General features: G+C 49.7%; 1 protein-coding gene across 1 annotated transcript in view; it reads right to left on the bottom strand.

The window, feature by feature from the left end:
• Positions 1–15,008, bottom strand: part of WDR72 (WD repeat domain 72) — a 48,114-nt gene extending 33,106 nt beyond the window's left edge. The window contains exons 1-11 of the mRNA XM_055003034.1: positions 14,945–15,008; positions 10,697–10,860; positions 10,144–10,250; positions 8,218–8,296; positions 6,929–7,103; positions 6,070–6,146; positions 4,364–4,483; positions 3,310–3,455; positions 2,868–2,964; positions 1,824–1,965; positions 883–1,125 (exon numbers count right to left, since the gene is read on the bottom strand). Coding sequence (XP_054859009.1) covers positions 883–1,125; positions 1,824–1,965; positions 2,868–2,964; positions 3,310–3,455; positions 4,364–4,483; positions 6,070–6,146; positions 6,929–7,103; positions 8,218–8,296; positions 10,144–10,250; positions 10,697–10,849 — 1,339 coding nt within the window. The 5' untranslated portion in view covers positions 10,850–10,860; positions 14,945–15,008. The remainder of the gene's footprint in view (positions 1–882; positions 1,126–1,823; positions 1,966–2,867; positions 2,965–3,309; positions 3,456–4,363; positions 4,484–6,069; positions 6,147–6,928; positions 7,104–8,217; positions 8,297–10,143; positions 10,251–10,696; positions 10,861–14,944) is intronic.
• Positions 15,009–16,643: the final 1,635 nt, after the last annotated feature.

Raw genomic sequence — 16,643 nt, 5'->3', positions numbered from 1 at the left:
AAGACAGCGAGGTGCTGAGACCACCGCCCAATGTGGGAGATGGCCTCCTCAGCCCAGGCAGTGCTGGCTATCCAACAGGGCCTCTTGTTCACACAGACTATGAACATACAGTTTCATAAACCGATAAGGTTCTGCACTGGCAACTGAGAAGTTCTGATCACAGGGAACCAGAGCAGGACATGGTATTGTCCCAGGAGTGTGCGTTCCCTTGAGAGACTGCTCCAGGCCCTTCAACAACATCCCCTCACGAAGCCCAGAACAGTCCACACAGCATGTCCACTTTCCGGACATCCCTGTGCATGACAGACACAGAAACACCACCTCATCCTGGGCACCCACGGACTGTCTGCTACACACATCTACGTGTTTCCCAGAACAGATGACACCATCCATCGTGCCAACCAGATTAATTCCTGGTGAAAGTTCTTAAAACCTGCACATGCTATTTTCAAAGCTAGAGCTGTATATTTCAGGACACCATATATTTGGCATGGTATTTTGATTCACAGGACAGCTTGCTCACTTACAGAATACTCAGTGGACCATTCACCTTTCTGATAATTTAAGAAAAACTAGCAAAGTCCTTGTTCTGGATTACAGATCTAGATTTGCCAAGGCAAATTTCCTTAATAAACAAAGTCCCAGGGGCACCTTAAAGACTAACAACATTCAAAACGTGCTTTCATGAGTCACCACTTACTTTATCAGGTATGTATGTCCCCAAGAGAAAGTCTTGAGAGACTTCTACAGCAAACACACACATGCATGCATACATGAAACCCCGCCCCCCCCCACACATGCACACAAACAGCTTGGCTTTGTTAGCATGCAGCCGCAAACAAAACTGTCAATCATTGAGATTCAGCAGAGCTGCCCACTCACCTTTCAGCAGAGAGGTGTCTTCTAACAGTCTGGTTTTGAGAGCCTGCAAAGCCGGAACAATGAAAACCCTCCCATCTTCACATCCACACACCAGCTTGTCAAGGCTGGGGATGTATATGGAAATGCTGAGAGCACAGCTGCCCCCCTGGCCAGCCACACAAAGGTGCCCAAGGATGCCTTCAGCCACAGAGCCGTGAGCATCAAAGTGATCCTGAAGAGTCCAGGAGGCTGCTATTGGAATCTCTGGGGAGGAAAACCAATCAGGCAAGAGCATGAAGCCCATAGGAAAGTACCAGGCTGATATTCTGCCCAATGCAGGGTTGACTCATCTAGTGGTATTTCCTCCCCTGCTTCAATCAAGCTAATTACATTTCACATTGTACCTTCACATCCTATCTTTCTTCTTTGCAACACCCCTCCCACCTTCCGACTGGGTAAAAATACTGAGATCTTTGTTCCTACTCTCGAAGGGAGCTTGACTCTCGAAAGCTTATACTCTGGAAACTCTCCATTGGTCTTTAAGGTGCCACGGGATTCAAACCTTGCTCATCTACTGCAGACCAACGTGGCTTCCCACCTGAAACTAATGGCATCCTGTAAGTAAAAGGCCAGGATTACAAAAGGAACTTGGTCTTCTGGTCTGATATGGCTTTTAAAGCGAGCCTTGTTATGACCAAGAAAATCGTCTCTTCCAGAACTTACACTAGCAGGCAGTTTTTTGTTGGATTCAAGCACCCTAAAAGAATTCCCAATCTAGTTACAAACAGCATTTGCAAATGCAGCAGAGAATGTATTTTCTTTTCTCTATCATGTTTGCCAACTTGCAAGTCCTCTTGCCTCTCTTCGACTAGATCCAGAAGGGAGGGCGTCTAACCCCCGGGTCACTGCTTCCAGAACCCTTTTCTACTTCTTTGAAACACTGGAAGGGAAGATGTCCTAACCTTTTGGAGAACCATCAAGAGTTGAAACTGGCACGTCCGGAATATGCCACACAGTGATTCTCCCAGAAGCATCTCCAGAATAAAGGATCTTATAAAAAGGTTCCTTTCTTTCATTCATGAAGCCCATCACATAAGAGAAACTCTGTCAAAGGAAGAAATGCACAAACACTAAATGAAATGGCTGATTTCAAAATAGCAGTAGAAGCAGCTGCAGCCATCTGGAGACAGTTCAGAACAGCAAACCTGGCTGCGGCAGCCTTCAGCTCCTCTAAACTACATCAAACGGGCAAATCAGGGCAAAAAAGGCAGCCATCCCCACAACAGGACTGGCTGAGGAAGAAAAATGGGGGGGGGGGCACTTCAGGTGAGTTTCTACTAGAGACTGGGACACTGGGGAGGTGTCCCATTGACCAGAACACAGGAAATGAAGTTTGGGCTTTGATTCAGTATAACTTTAAACCAGATACTGAGATTCAGTCATTTATGTTTTTCGCTCTGATAATTTAAATGATTTGTACCCTCACTTTTGTACAGTATTACAGTAGCTTACAAATTAAAAACATAGCATAACAAAAATACACAGCAGCAGATTAAATAACAGCATACTGCAAAGTGAGTCAAAAGGCAGTCCTTTACATGTTTTTCAGAGATGTGAGGGTTATGCAGATTCACTATGGGGACCACCACAGAAAAGGCCATGCTCCTACACACAGTTGATCTAACCTTTTATGTTGAGACACACAACATGGGTCTACTTGCTGATCTTAATAAGCAAGGGGGTAGTTCAGTAACTCTCTCTCTAAGGAGCAATACTACAAGGAGCCAGACTGTTGACTCCGTAGTTCTTCATCCTGACAGCCCTTCTTAAAAAGGAGGCACCCTGTGCTCAGCACTGCTCATTCATTCCATTTACAGGAAACATAAAGGGAAGCTTTCACGTTGCTTCTGAAAGCCCATCCACAGGTGCTGAACTACACCTGCATTGAACTGCCTTGGCCTGCCAGGGATTGCTGTAGTCAGCAGCCAAGGAAGCAGGGAGGTTACCTTGTTACATCCCACAGCTGTGGAACAAAGTAAAACAGGATAGACGGTTTCTTTGAGCACTCTTCCATCTGACGGCTGTTTGCTCCATGAAAGGCCACTAGATAAATAAAAGGAGAGGGGGGGGGGGAAAGGGACTGGATATTGGAAAAGCCCCTCTGTGTCAAGCAGGGAGCGCCCAAGATCTCAATGTTCGCTGAAAAGTAGCTGCAGACCCTTCCTTTGCAGAGCTCTGGTGCCAGCTGCTCATGTTTGACATAGCTACTCTCACCCCCCGCCCCAACCCTCACCAGGCTATACAAAGGCCAGTGGCTGTCAGGCCGTGACCAAAGCCTCTTATGCCAAAGTGGGTTTGTTCCACATGCGTCTCTGGAAACATGGAGGGATTTCCCACAATCACTTCTCAAAGTCCAGCTGGTGCCCCAAAGTTCCCAAAGACACCCACCTGTTCAGCAGCTGGTAGATGTACCCTTGGCCTGCCTCTGTCCAAAGGACCAGCCGGTGCGCTGCGAGGACTTCTCCCCCGGCCCAGTACTGGCCGCTGGGGCTAGATTCAGTCCACAGCAAGGAAAAATCACAGTAATCGTACACCTGGAGTCGCAAAGATCACTCAGCAAAAGAGACACACAGGTGCCAATCTTGGCTATTGACTATGGTTAATAAGAATAATACTTCTATCCCGCCTACTCGGGAAAGGGAAAGAAACAAACAAAATAATACAGAATCATAGTAACAGTCCAAATCCAATTTATATGGGCAAAGGCTCAAAAAGAAGAAATTAATTTTGTCTCGAGGCAAAAAAGGAAAGTTTGGGGTGTATAACGCAGAGCCCGACTATTGCTCAACCATCATCATCTCCCAGATCCAGAGCCCTATTGGGGTTGTGGAAGTAGCTCCTACTTGCCAAATGGGAGGTGTGGGGTTCCTCTCTTGCTCTCTCTACAGAATGCAGGAGGGCAGCTGAATCTTTCAGGCTACAGAGTGTTACGCACGCATCAGAGCTTCTCTGCCAGACTATCTCTTGCTCTAGAAACCGTGGAGGAGGAGTGGCCGGGCTCTTTGGATCTTGGTTTTGGAACAGTACTGAATCTGGCCAAATGAGAAAAGGCTACACCCACCTTCTGTTTCTGGTTCAAGAAACAAAATGACGGAGTTAAGCCATAGTATTTGTTGAGTTTGACAAATAACAACATTTGATCTTTACTGAAATTAAACTATGTAAGAGTGGCTGCATTTGACACCAGAAAAGTCAAAGTGAACATCATATATAGATTGTAAATTTTGTTCCTGACGGTTTTCTCGCAGCCTTAGCATTCTTGCCATTTTCAAGCTGATGAGCAGTTTCCCCCTGAACAATATTATTTGCTTGGCGTCATAAGCTGCCCAAGGGCTGAATGGCCAGTCAAAGCAGATCCTCTCTGACTGGCTTGGCCTCCTCCCGACATGTGGATGCTCTGTACAAAGGAGCAGCATGGCCTGCCTGAAGCTGTAGCCCGTACCTTCCAGCAGCTGGGAAGCACAACCAAGAGCAGCCTTCCGGTGTAGGTGCAAAATCTGACGGTGTGGCAGGAAGCACAGCCCAGGGACTTGGATTCCCTCTCTGCAACACACTGCTTCTCCTAAACGGGAAAACGGGAAAAGGAAGAAGGGCCCTGCAGTGCCAGAACCATGTAAGGGCCACCCGTCACCCTCAGGATGTCCTAGAGGCTTCCCTGCATCCCCCTGAAAAACGCGCAAGGCAAGAATCCGAAATTCTCCCAAGGTGACAGAATTAAGGGCCCAAGCAGGAGAGTCAGCTGGACGCGGGCCTTATGCCATGAGATGGAAAGATCCCCAAAGGCAATTTCAATTTGGAGGCAAAAAATGATTTCTTCTTGAACCAGTACAAAAAAACCAGGCTGCCTTGAGCCACTGGATTCAGACTGGGGCTCCCACCACCTGAGACACCCCCTGAAAAGCTGCTCTTATTTCTGTTGGCACAGTGTTGAGAGAGAGATGGCACACAGTGGGGAGAGGGAAGAGTTGGGCAGCAGTGAGAAGACTGGAAGCTCCATACCAAAGGTCCTTTTCTATTGTCCCAGGCATGGCTTGGTTCTCAAAATGCCTGACCTGGCAGAGGACATACTGTGATGGTGCTTCTACAGGGTGCAAGACATGCTAAGGCTGCCTTCTTCCTTCTGAACCTCCCCATGTGCTCAGGACTTTAGGGAAGGCCTTGTTCCAAGCCCCTCCCCCAGAACTTAGAGGCAGGGCCTGCTTGGTTGTAGCCCCTCCTTGTGGAATTATCTCCATACAAAAGGGCTAGCCTATTCAGGTTCTCTGGCTTCAGGAGGAGATGCTCAAGACTTTAGACATGATTGTGGATCAACAAAGCTTGGAATACCCATGAGTCTGGGGGCAAAGTGAACACAACACGCATGTTCTTTTAGGTAGGAGATGGCTGGCTTCTCAGTAGGCTCGCTTCCCTCCTAGTGCACTTGCAGTGCTGGCTTTGCTTCTTTGCTCTACAAGGGCCGTGCTTGTACAAATGGCCACCTCATTTCCTGGAAGGGTAAGATGTCAGCCAGAGTCAGAAGTTGCCTTCATTGTTAGGAAACTACCAAAGGGGAAAGACCGGCCAGAGTCTCCCAGTTCTACAGGGCTCAGAGCAGCTCAGTCCTTCTTGGCGTCTTTGGACCAAGGGTATTCCTCAAGCCGCAGGCTGCCCTGGACTGCCTTCCTCCTCCTCCTGCCACCTTTTTGCTCATCACAAATAACACAACATTCTGTAAAAGTTTAAATGGCTTCGTTCAAAATAAAAGCAAAGCATTCCGTTAAAAAATCAGCAAATTTGCCTAAGGTGTTACAATGTATGAAATGAATGCAGAAGCCAAGGACAAGAAGCAAGAAAAGCAGCAGGCGTGTACAGGAAGAGAGTTAGGGTTTCCCTCATCTTTTGCGGATGTGTCAAACGCCCCCCATCCCCAGCGCCGATTGCCCCACTGGGGAAATGCCTATCTGACAAGTACTTGCGGGATTTTGCTTCCCTGAGGCAAATGCCAGCTGTAAGGGGCTGACGAAAGCCCCAGTATGAATCCTGCCCCCCCTTGCTGTTTTCGCTTTGGAAGCTGACAGAGGCAGATTTCCCAACAGCACAACTAGTGTGGCCTGAATTTCCTTCCAGGAAAGCGTGGCTGTCCTGCAGATGGGCTTGGCAAGCCCTTACCTGGATCCTGCTGACCGAGGAGGACAAATCCCAGACTTTGAGGTCTCCGGAAGCAGATACAGCGATTAAGGAGTCCTCTGTGGGAAAGCAGCAAGCAGAGATGCGCTTAGCAGAGCGGCGTAACTGGAGCCGAAGAGAACGGGAGGGGGAGGGGGCAGAGCTCAGATTCCGACCAGCTCTAAGCAGGGAACTGGTGCCTGTAACGCTCCACACCCCCTTTGCTCCTGCCTCCACTCCCAACAAGAAGCACCCCTTCCAAGCAGAAAGGCAACCCCCGCCTGAGCTATACCCTGAGCGACTGATGAAGAGAACTTGATTCTCGAAAGCTTATGCTACAATAAAATAAAATTGGTTAGTCTTAAAGGTGCTACTGGACTCTTTTTGATTTTGCACTTCTATCAGGTTCCAACAAATTGCCCAAGCCTAACAACACTCGCTTGCCATCCAGTCCACGTTTGTACACTCAAAACCACTAACATGAACAGGAAGGATGAAATGCATCATGTAGAAGTGCAGCGGAATGGAAACCGGGCTCCTTTCTAGGACTGGCTTCCGCCTAGGGCGCTCGCTTTGCCTAAGGAAAGGGAAGCCAAGTCTTGAGGAACTGAGAGGCCAAGGAAAAGGAGGATGGAGGACATGGCCAAGAAAAGAAAGGAATATGGAGGACTGGAGGAAGCAGAGGAGGCCAATGGAGAGCCTGTGAGGAACAGGAATGGAAGTCTGGCTGGGCCCCCTTTAGCCATGGTCCCAAGAAGGCCTTTCCCCTCTAGTGGTTATGGCCGCACCTGTCACGGAGCCCCCGAGCACTTGTCTGTAGCCTGCCTACTGCCCTCCTCTGGCCCCAGGCAGCAAAGCATACCTTGGATCCGCGGGGAGTGAACCAAGCACATGCAGCTGATCCAGTTGGAAGACTGAGAAGATGTCAGGGCATGAAGGACAGTCAGCGTTTTGGCATCGATGAGGAGGACATCATTGTATTGGCCACAACACAGAAGCCAGCCGTCTCCCGTCATCCGGAATGAGCTGTGGTAATACTAGCCAAAGGAAAGCCACCACAGGAGGTTAAGCAACGAGACCATATACGTTTCCTTTTTGCTCTACTCTCATATGCAGAATGCAAAGCCTGGGCTGGCAAGAAAGCCACCCCCCCTTCCCAGAGGCAAAATACCCCCAACTGCAACCATTTCCACTTCATATCCAAAGGCAAATGGGGAACAGGTAATGGGATTCTGGACTCTCCTGGCCACCACGGACACCTCCAGCGGGAGTGTGGCAATGTCACACGCTCATCAGAGGTGCTCCCTGCAGTGCTGACATGGAGCATACACTTGATTCCTGCATCAAATGCGTTGCCCCCAACACCCGCATGCCTGCGATGTTAGCTACTGCAGTACTGCTCTAAATTTAACAGCAGCAGCAGCAGCAGCTTAGATGGACAAGGTTCAAAGAATCCCAAATGCTTAGAGCTTAGCACAGTACAGAAGATGCACCCACCACAGTTCAGCAAGAGAAGCCAGTGGGATTGGACTGGGCTTACACTGCCTGAGTTCCACTCTTGTGGCCCACTATGTGGGACTGGCTCAGTGGTACATATCTCCCTGTTGCATCCCTGGACCCTAAGCCAACCTTAGAAGCAGTATTTGCCTGCTCGTGGGAGTGAAAGAGCAGAAGTGCTCCAATGCAGTATGCACAGGGCCTGCTCCTCTGCATTCCACTGCTGTGCCCACATGCTCTGGTGGTGGGCCACCCTTGCTGGGTCCCCCCTCCCTCCTTGCTAGCTGTAAGACCAAAAGGCAGGGAGAAGAGAGGAAAAGCTGTCCCTTCCACACTGGACCGTTTCCCAGCGCAGCCCTTCCCAGCTCTGCTACTCAGCACAGAAGAGGCCCCCAAAGCAGCTGCAGCCACGCAGCACCACACAGAAGCAAAAGTGCCAGCTGTACACCTGTGAGAGCCCCGGAGTCCAGGATGCTGCAGTCTTAAGTGCTGTTTCCCCTGCAGGGAGGCCGAACAGCCTGCACGTAGCATTTCTGGAGACCTGGCTTTGAAAAATGCTGAGGACCCTTGGCCTAACCTGCTAGTGGCTCACAAATGCTGGGAGGATCCCCTTGGAAGACTGCAAAAGCCCCACCAAGCAGGTGCTGTACTTACACAGATGGCCGTATGCCTAAAGGGGAGCTGTGTGTACTCGACGCACTGGCCACTGGTGACATTCCAAATGCACATTTCCCTGCCAAAAGAGAGCCTGGGTTATTGCCAGGTCATGCCTCAGTGCGGGCTGATCCTTTCTGCGGCTTGCTGATTCCAAGGTGAAAACGCTGCCACCCTTTGTGAGGGCTGAGAGTATCTGGGGTTTTTATGTTGTCGTTTCAGAAATTACACTCTTAGAGGAAAAGCCTGGCTTCAAGAGCAAAACAGGCAATAGATCCGCTACGGCTCCCATTATACTTGTCAATTTGTCACCTGAGCTATCATTTACTGGAAGAGCAGAAAACAATTTTGTTTTACTAAACTGAAACTGCATGTTTTCCAAAGAATAGTACCTCCAGTTCTAAAACAGACGGCCTCCTGGCTCGGATCTGATCCACCTCTGTGACGGAGAAAGACTGCCCTCCAGAGGCTGGCTGCTGTACTGTCCAGGACTGCCAAAGAAGGCCTACGCCTGCAGGACTTGTTTTAATTTTGCCATGGCTCTACTGTTATATTCAATTGTGGAAATTATTTAAAGTGTACTGAACATGTCTTGTATTATGCCTTAAGTGAAGCAGCAGAGCAACGGGTTCATAAAAAAATATTTTTAAAATTGTGGCTCCATTAAAAAAACTAAAGCAAACAAACCTTGTTCACAGTTTACTTTTATATATTGTATACACATATATACTTATACACACATACCCACCCCTACACATAAAAAAGAGATAGTGAGAGACTGATTTTCTAAACCCGGAAACATTTCCTGAGGCCTCCTTCCCAGCCAGCTGTGACTGCCTGCAGACTGGACGTCCGCACAAAGAACGGCCCGCCCTTGCCTTGCTGCCATCTCAGGAGCTGGCACCGTGCACATGGCATCAGAAGTACACAAGGCAGCAGAATTGCCTTCCTCACCTGGCCAAGACCCTTCTGTAGCTTGAAAATGCTGCTATGGGCTTCCTTGGGAATAGAGAAGGGAAGCCATGGCTCAGATTGCACTGGAGAAGGAGGGGAGAGTCAGAGCCCATCTTGCCTTTGGGCTCCTGTACTGGCTCCTCCTTCATCCAGCTAGTAGGAAAGCTCGCTAAACACTGGCTCTGGAATTGGCTTCTTCTCTCCTTTCTGAGCCTGTCCTCCTGTATGCAATGCTTTTGATATTACAGGCAGTTATTTCAAATTGCAAAATGCCCAGAACATAGGGCAGAAAGGCAGAAGAGGAAGGAAGATGCAGAAACCATGGAAATTAGGAGGAGGCTCTCTGGCTGAAGGGAACTCAAATTATCTTCAGCTTTACTGGCCAATGTCTACCCTTTCCAAGGCTTCCTTGGAATAAGCACCAATAAGCATACCTTACGTTAACAGGAACAAGTACAGGTAGAGACCCAGTACAAATAGTTGCATTTCCTAAGCTCTGGGCTCAGAGATTTCTTACAGAGCCACAACAGAATTTATTTCTCTAATGGATTACATGAACACACACAGCTGCCTTCTACTGAGTCAGGCCACTGTTCGGCCAAGGTCCACCTTGGCTGCTGCGACTGGCAGCATCTCTCCAGGTTCCCAAATGGAATTCTTTCATATCACCTACAATCTGAGCCTTTTAAAACCGGAGAGGCGGTCATTTAATCTGAGACCTTCTGCACACCCAGTACACACCCCATCACCAAGTACACAGGCCTTAGACTGGTTCCCCCCCAGAACTGGACCACTTTACCGTGGGGCTTGTTCAGATGTTCTTGGCTATCCTCTTTAGCAAGGATTTCACTTTCTGCATGCCGTGGACTACCAAGCTGCTGGCCAGCAGTACTTCAGCTCTTTTCTATCTTTTCACTTCCACCAATGAAATAAAAAGTAATGCTTATGCTACTGAAATACAAAGAGACTGACCCATTCTCAGTAGCACTGGCCACGTATGGCTGCTTCTCAAAGTCCCTTGCTTTGGCCAAACATGTCACAGATGCAGTGTGACCCAACAGGATTTGTTTTGATGAAATCTAGAACAGGAAGAAGTCAATGTGACAATGGAAAGGCTGTTATGAGAAACAGAGAAAGAAGCAGCATGTCTGTCTGCCACAGAAACAACATAACACAGACTCAAGGGTGTGTGTGTGTGTGTGTGTGCGTGTGTGTGCGTGCGTGCGTGCGTGCGTGTGTTCCATGCTGTTTTGGGCTCTCTGTCTTGATGAGGATGAGAGGAGGGGACTCTGCAGAGGTTGGTCCGAGGCTATTAGATCTGAGGCTATGTTTCTCATGCGGGGAGCCCCACTGAACCTGTGGCACAGAGCGGTATTCAAAACAGCATTGCTGAGAATGTGGAGTGAGAGGTACCTGAAGAAATGCCCCCCCCCACCCCGCACCCCATTGCCAGAGAAGGTACAAGAGAATGCCTGAGAAGGCAGCAGGGAGGGGGCCAGCGAAAGCAGCCTGCAGCAGCACACACCTTTAGTTCTGGGGACAGGTTCCAGAGACATAAGGTCCCCTCTTGACTTCCCGTTACAATTGTCCTCTGGTCCTCGGTGATCAGGATGGCGGAGATGCTGTGGGTTGGGGAATGCTTCCCCCAGAGGGTCACGGCTTGAATCGAGGCCTTCATTGTGACGTGACCTGGGTGCGAGGGAGGAAGGGAAGATACTTCAGCAGAAACAGATAATCTTATTATTCACTAAAGGCATTTACATGCTGCTTTTCTGCATCTGCCGACGGATTGAGGGTTGGTTGTAATTCATTGTATTTCATCAAGATAATCACAAAAGGAAATTCTAGAGAATTCCTTTGTGTATGATAAGGATATTCTGTTAAACATCAGCAGAATTTCACTTATTTATTAATGATCGCAAGCATTACAATCATTTCCAAATTGCCTTGATCTGAAATGTTACCTGTACAGAATGGAGATTTCAAGGATGGAAAGTGGCATGCGTGTGTGTGTGTGTATGCGTGAGGGCTCAATCAATATTCTATCAATCTGACAGGGAAGGAGGGGGTATGGGTGTTTTTTTTATTTTTTGGAGGGGAGGCTACTCAAGAAGGTAATTGTGCGACGACACAGGGGTAGTATCTGCATCATAATATATAGTCAGTTTTCCAAACAAGAGTTTCACTACTTATTTCTCTTTCCTTAAAAAGTTTTTAAAGCACAAAGGTAAGTCAACTAGCACCCTTAGCAGCTGATCACCCTTTCCTGCTAGGTGGGTGTTACTCTTTATTAGCCAACGGTCTCCTGCTCATAGCAACCAAAACTACTCTACGGGGACACCACTTGGGGGCAGCAAGAGGATTCCCGCTAAGCGATACCAGCTTCGCTGCATTCCTTTCTGTTATTTTCACCCACTTGGAGCAAAAGTTCTGTTGATAGATTTTTATCAGAGTCTCTCTTGAGAAAGGAAAAAGCCTTTCCTGCAAAGTCAGATCTTGCTTCAGGCTTATCAGCATGTGGCCAGTTTGGCTCCTACGGCCTTGACGCCTTGCACCCTTAAAACAACTGGGTTATTGCAAATCGCTTAACTTGTCTTGTCCTTAATATTCTACTTCTGGTTAAAAATATAGCTTAAATGCAACTACCCGGCAGATAATCTCTCTCTCTCTCTCTGTGTCTGTCCCTTGTGTTCTGCCTCCCCAGACAGCCAAGCCAGTATTCACCCCTTGAACTACTTCTGAGGTGCTCCCCAGAAATCTGAGAGGAAGGAGAGAGAGTAGGCAGGGATCCTCAGGGATCCTGGAACCTTTCCCAAAGACCTCAGTATTCTCTTTCTGCTAGCAGTTTAGCTTAACACTCACTTCGCCTTCATCCACAACTCACTTAGAACACACAAGGATTTCTGTCAGCCAAGGTCAACTGTAGCCCACAGTCTTGTAGCACATTGCCCTGAATCAAAGATGACTAGGAGGGAGAAGGTCAATTTTTTAGGCTTGACGCAGGTCAAGAAAGAGTCTCCAAGAAAGTAAAAGTATCTCTTTGGCAATAAAGGGGAAGCAAGGAAAGTAAGGGACAAGCTTGGGACTTCCCAAATTGCTGCACAGCCTGGGGAAAATGGGGGGGGGGGGCGGGAATCAGAGAAAGATGCTGACAACAGGACTGGCAAATAGCTAGACTTAGGACAGAGCCTTCCCATCAAGGGAGGCATGAATGGTACAATGCTGTGGGGCCCCAGAGAGCTTTCCTCTCGATTGGCATACCTCCCTACTCCCAATAGTGGCATGCATTTCCACCTGGTCCTCCTTTGCATCCTTTTAAATGCTTCCTCAGCCCACCTTGGGGCTCGCCATGCCTGCCCTTTAACAGGTCAGCGGAGTCCCTAATGAACGATGGCCTTCTCTCCCCCAAGGCATCAGACTCAACGGGAATCAGTACAGGCGATTTCAGTTTGCAAGGGCCCACCAATAAACTCTTGCTGTATTTCTGGAATGAGCCTCCCTCCCACACACACACACACACACACACACACATTATTTCATCCCCCACCACCAGAAAGAGTACAGCGAGGGCAACGCCGTCCTCCAGCTGCTGATTACATCAAAGGGTTGAAGAACAAATTCAATTTGATGATGTTAATCTCAGCCTGCCACTCAGAAATTTTCTCAAAGGGATATGATTTTACTCTAGATTTCATTTTGAGAATAATTTTTTTCTTTGACAATCAATAAAGATACGTTTTCATCAAAAATACTCTCTCATAGCAGAACACAGCTTGACCATTTTAAACCTTTTTGGTGGCCCAGTATTAATTAAAATAGTTCATGCTGAACCTAAACTGGAAAACAGAAGTCTCTAGCCTCTAAACATGCATGGAAACCAGGCCCTCTCCCATCACTCTGAACACCCATCGCCCCAAAAATATAACCTGCATGGCAAAATACAACATTTGTGCCCAGGGACAGACATGGACACATGAAACGTCCTTAGACTCAATCACACCACTCTTTTGTCAAGGCCCATCTGGACTGCTGTGCGGCTCTCCAGGGTCCCGGGCGAGTGGAGACGGGTCTTTCCCATCTCTGCCACCTGAACCTTTGAATGAGAGATGCCAGAGATTGAACCTGGGACCTCTGGCACGCCAAGCACATGCTCTAGCACAGCCCCACCCCAAAGCACCAGGAGATACATAAAGCTGCTGGATTATGGTAATTTATTTACTACATTTATAGTCCGCTATCCCCACAAGCAGGCTCAGAGTGGATCACAACAATTAAGATATATAAAAGATAAAACACTGGTAGCATAAAAATAAATTAGTTTGTTAAAACATCCTAAGTGCAGCACCATGATTTGCACCAAAACATGTTGTAAAAAGGCAAAAGATGGTCACTGCACCAACTGGACTCTGTACAAGGCAGCTTCCAGCAATCTACCCAAAAAGGCTGGTCTGTTCCACTATTTCTAGCATGTGTGTCTTTCCAAGGATTATTTATGCATGCTGCATTTAGGTAGAAAATAACAAACTTAATGACAGCTTTAAAACCAAAAGAGTCAACACCAGAAAAAGTTGAGGGGGGAGTGGTTTTTGATTTGTTTTTGTTGGTTCTTCGCATGGGATGCCACAGCCCTTTTGAGGGACAGAAAATAATTTCAACCAGACCGGTGAAGTTCCCTAGGAGGAGGAGGGGTGCCTAAGCAGAGCTGGCAACTACATTTCATGCAAAGTAAGTTTTGACAGAAATGTGTGTGTACTTTAAATGTGTGTGTACACGTGTGGCTCAGTTCCACAAGAGGAATTTGAGGGCAGCCTCCCCTTCCTCTGCCCTTGAACTCCCGATGCACCAATGTGGTTGCGTGGATTGCATGAGCGGTGTTTTGGTTGCTGATGCAGAGAAGCATCCGCTCATGTTGATATAGTACACACGACTGGCATTTACTGGCTGGTGGCCGCCCAAAGAGAAAACCAAACACCTCAGTTCACATTCACTTCCCTGGTGAGCAAAGGAGGCCTCATTTCCCCTCTCCCAACTGTGCCATTCCACTGGTGCTTCCTACAAGTCCTCTCTGTCCCAGGAGTTGAGAGAGGAGTTCCTCAGAGTAACACGAAACATCCTGAGCTACCCACCCCTGTGTTCTGTCCTAGCAAGGAATAGTATCCATGAAGAGCACCAGAAACAAAGTACAGCGCTGAGATGGAAAGAAATCAAAGCTTTAAAAAAAGAAGCCCTGATTGATTGATTGATTGATCTTTTTGAATCTGCTCCTGGATCTTCTCCAGGGGATGCAGGAGCCAGCAGCCTCCTCCTGGAGACCCCAGCTCCTCCGTCCAGGGTGGGACAGCATCATCTGCAGCTTGCCCTGGTGCCTTTCTCCGGGCAGCCACTCTTTGGGGGTCAAAGCTGGGTGAAGCCGGATGAGGCCGCCATGCCCCAAAGGTTGTGCAGAGCGGAAAGGAGGGTGGCACGCCAAAGCTGCCTACGCACCGGCTGCTGTCCTGGGTGGCCAGGCCAGCCGCTTCCTCAGAGCCAGAGCCTGGCAGCCCCCCCACCCCACCCCCACCCCGCCCTTACCGAGCCCGAGGCGAGGGCCCCTTTCTTCCCCGCCGCCTCCCTCCCCGCGCCCGGAAAACGCCTGCTTGTGGGGGGCTCTCCGGGGCCGGCCTCTCTTTCAGTTTGCGCCCCGACCCTCCCGCGCCCAGGCTCCGGCGGGGGGGTGGGGGGCTCCGCAGAGCCAGCGCAGAGGAGACCCCGGCGCCCGGCCCGCGCCACTCACCCGTGCGCCGCCCGCTCGCCTCCAGGCCCAGCTCTTCTCCGCGCCGCAGCGGGGCAGCGCCGGCTCAAGAGCCTCCCTCGGGCGCGGCGGGGCGGCGCCCCAGCCGGAGCAAACCGGCCCTCCCCGCCTGGCCCGAAGGCTCTCCGGCCCCCGTGGCGGCTCTCCTTGGCGCCCGCAGGCGAGCGTCCGACTGGGTCGCGGCGGGGCCCAGGGAGGCAGGCGGGGGGGCGGGCGGCACAGCCTCCGCCGACACGAGTCCGCGGGAAACGGCCGCAGCGGCGGGAAGGAGGCGCCCGGGCGGGGGGAAAGCAGGCGGACCCCAGGCCAGAAGGCTGCCGGCGCCGCTTGCTCCCTTTCCAGAGCGCAGCCCACCTGCCGGATGGGGGGCCGTGAAGAGCCGACGGCTCGCCTGGCTGGAGGGGCCGCGGCCCGAGCCCTCCCTCCTGCCCCATCTCTGGCACCGCCGAGCCGGCTGGTTGCGCCTGCTTCGGGAGCGGGCAGATTAATCGACGTAGGTTAAGGGGCCGCGTGGAAGCTGTCTGAATACATTTTTTAATATGTGAAATGTGTTAAGAAAACCATTCCCTTACCCCAGCCTGTCTCCCGCTCGCCATCTGGATGGGTTCAGGAGCCAAAGAACTGCCATTCGTGGTACCCTCACGTGGCAGGTGGCGCCGTCCACCCAAACACCGAACAGGAGAGCTCCTGAAAACCACACCCTGGACATCTTGTTGGTGCCTCCGGGGCCGCCGCCGGACTCAATCCAGCGCGGGACCTGTCAAAAGCAGAAGTTCGCTTCCGTGTGAGGCGATGAGATATCGACCCCGGGGGGCGGGGGGGGGGGAATCTCCTGCTTCTGGCTGTCTGGCGGGGTTGAGTACGTGGTCACATTTATAACAGTGGGTGTAATTTCTCAGCTGGGAGAGAGAAATGCAGCTCTCCGGGTGAAATTGAAAGCAGGCCTGGGCTAAGCCCGGCATCATCGCTGGCTTGGCAAAAGTGGATGGGCGACAAGGTTTCGGGTCCCATGCCAATTTGCTCTTTTCTGAGAAGCCTGGTTTCGTCCTGCGGCGGCCTGAGAAGGGGAGTTCCACCGGATCCCACTCCTCCCCTAACTGGAAGCGTTACACCCAGCAACTAAGGCGGGAAACCTTCCTAACCTCAAGCTGTTTGGAAAGCAACATTTTTATTTATTTTTATTTTATCGTATTTATATTCTGCCCTCCCTGCAAGCAGGCTCAGGGTGGATAACAGCATTAAAACATTTAAAACATTTCATATAAAACATTTAAAAGCATTGTACAAAAATATAAAAAATAGCAGCACTCTTTTTCTTGATGGCGGCAATACCGTTAATTACAAATAGTATTACAAAAGGAATACAACCATTTTAAATTTTTAGAAAAGCAATCAGTACCATCTACTGATGGTAGTCTGGTGTAGTGGTTAAGAGTGTGAGACTAATCCGGAGAGCCAGGTCTGATTCCCCGCTCCTCCACTTGAAGCCAGCTGGGTGACCTTGGGCTAGTCAGGGCTCTCTGGACCTCTCTCAGCCCCACCCACCTCCCAGGGTGTTTTTGTGGGGATAATAATGGCATACTTTGTAGACCGCTCTGAGTGGGCATTGTCCTGAAGGGCGGTATATAAATTGACTGTTGTTGTTGTTGTTGTTGTTATTACTAGACAATTATAACCATGA

This window comes from Eublepharis macularius, chromosome 18, assembly GCF_028583425.1.
Source record: "Eublepharis macularius isolate TG4126 chromosome 18, MPM_Emac_v1.0, whole genome shotgun sequence".
Lineage (NCBI taxonomy): Eukaryota > Metazoa > Chordata > Lepidosauria > Squamata > Eublepharidae > Eublepharis > Eublepharis macularius.
This window is presented reverse-complemented; position numbering and strand designations above follow the sequence as displayed.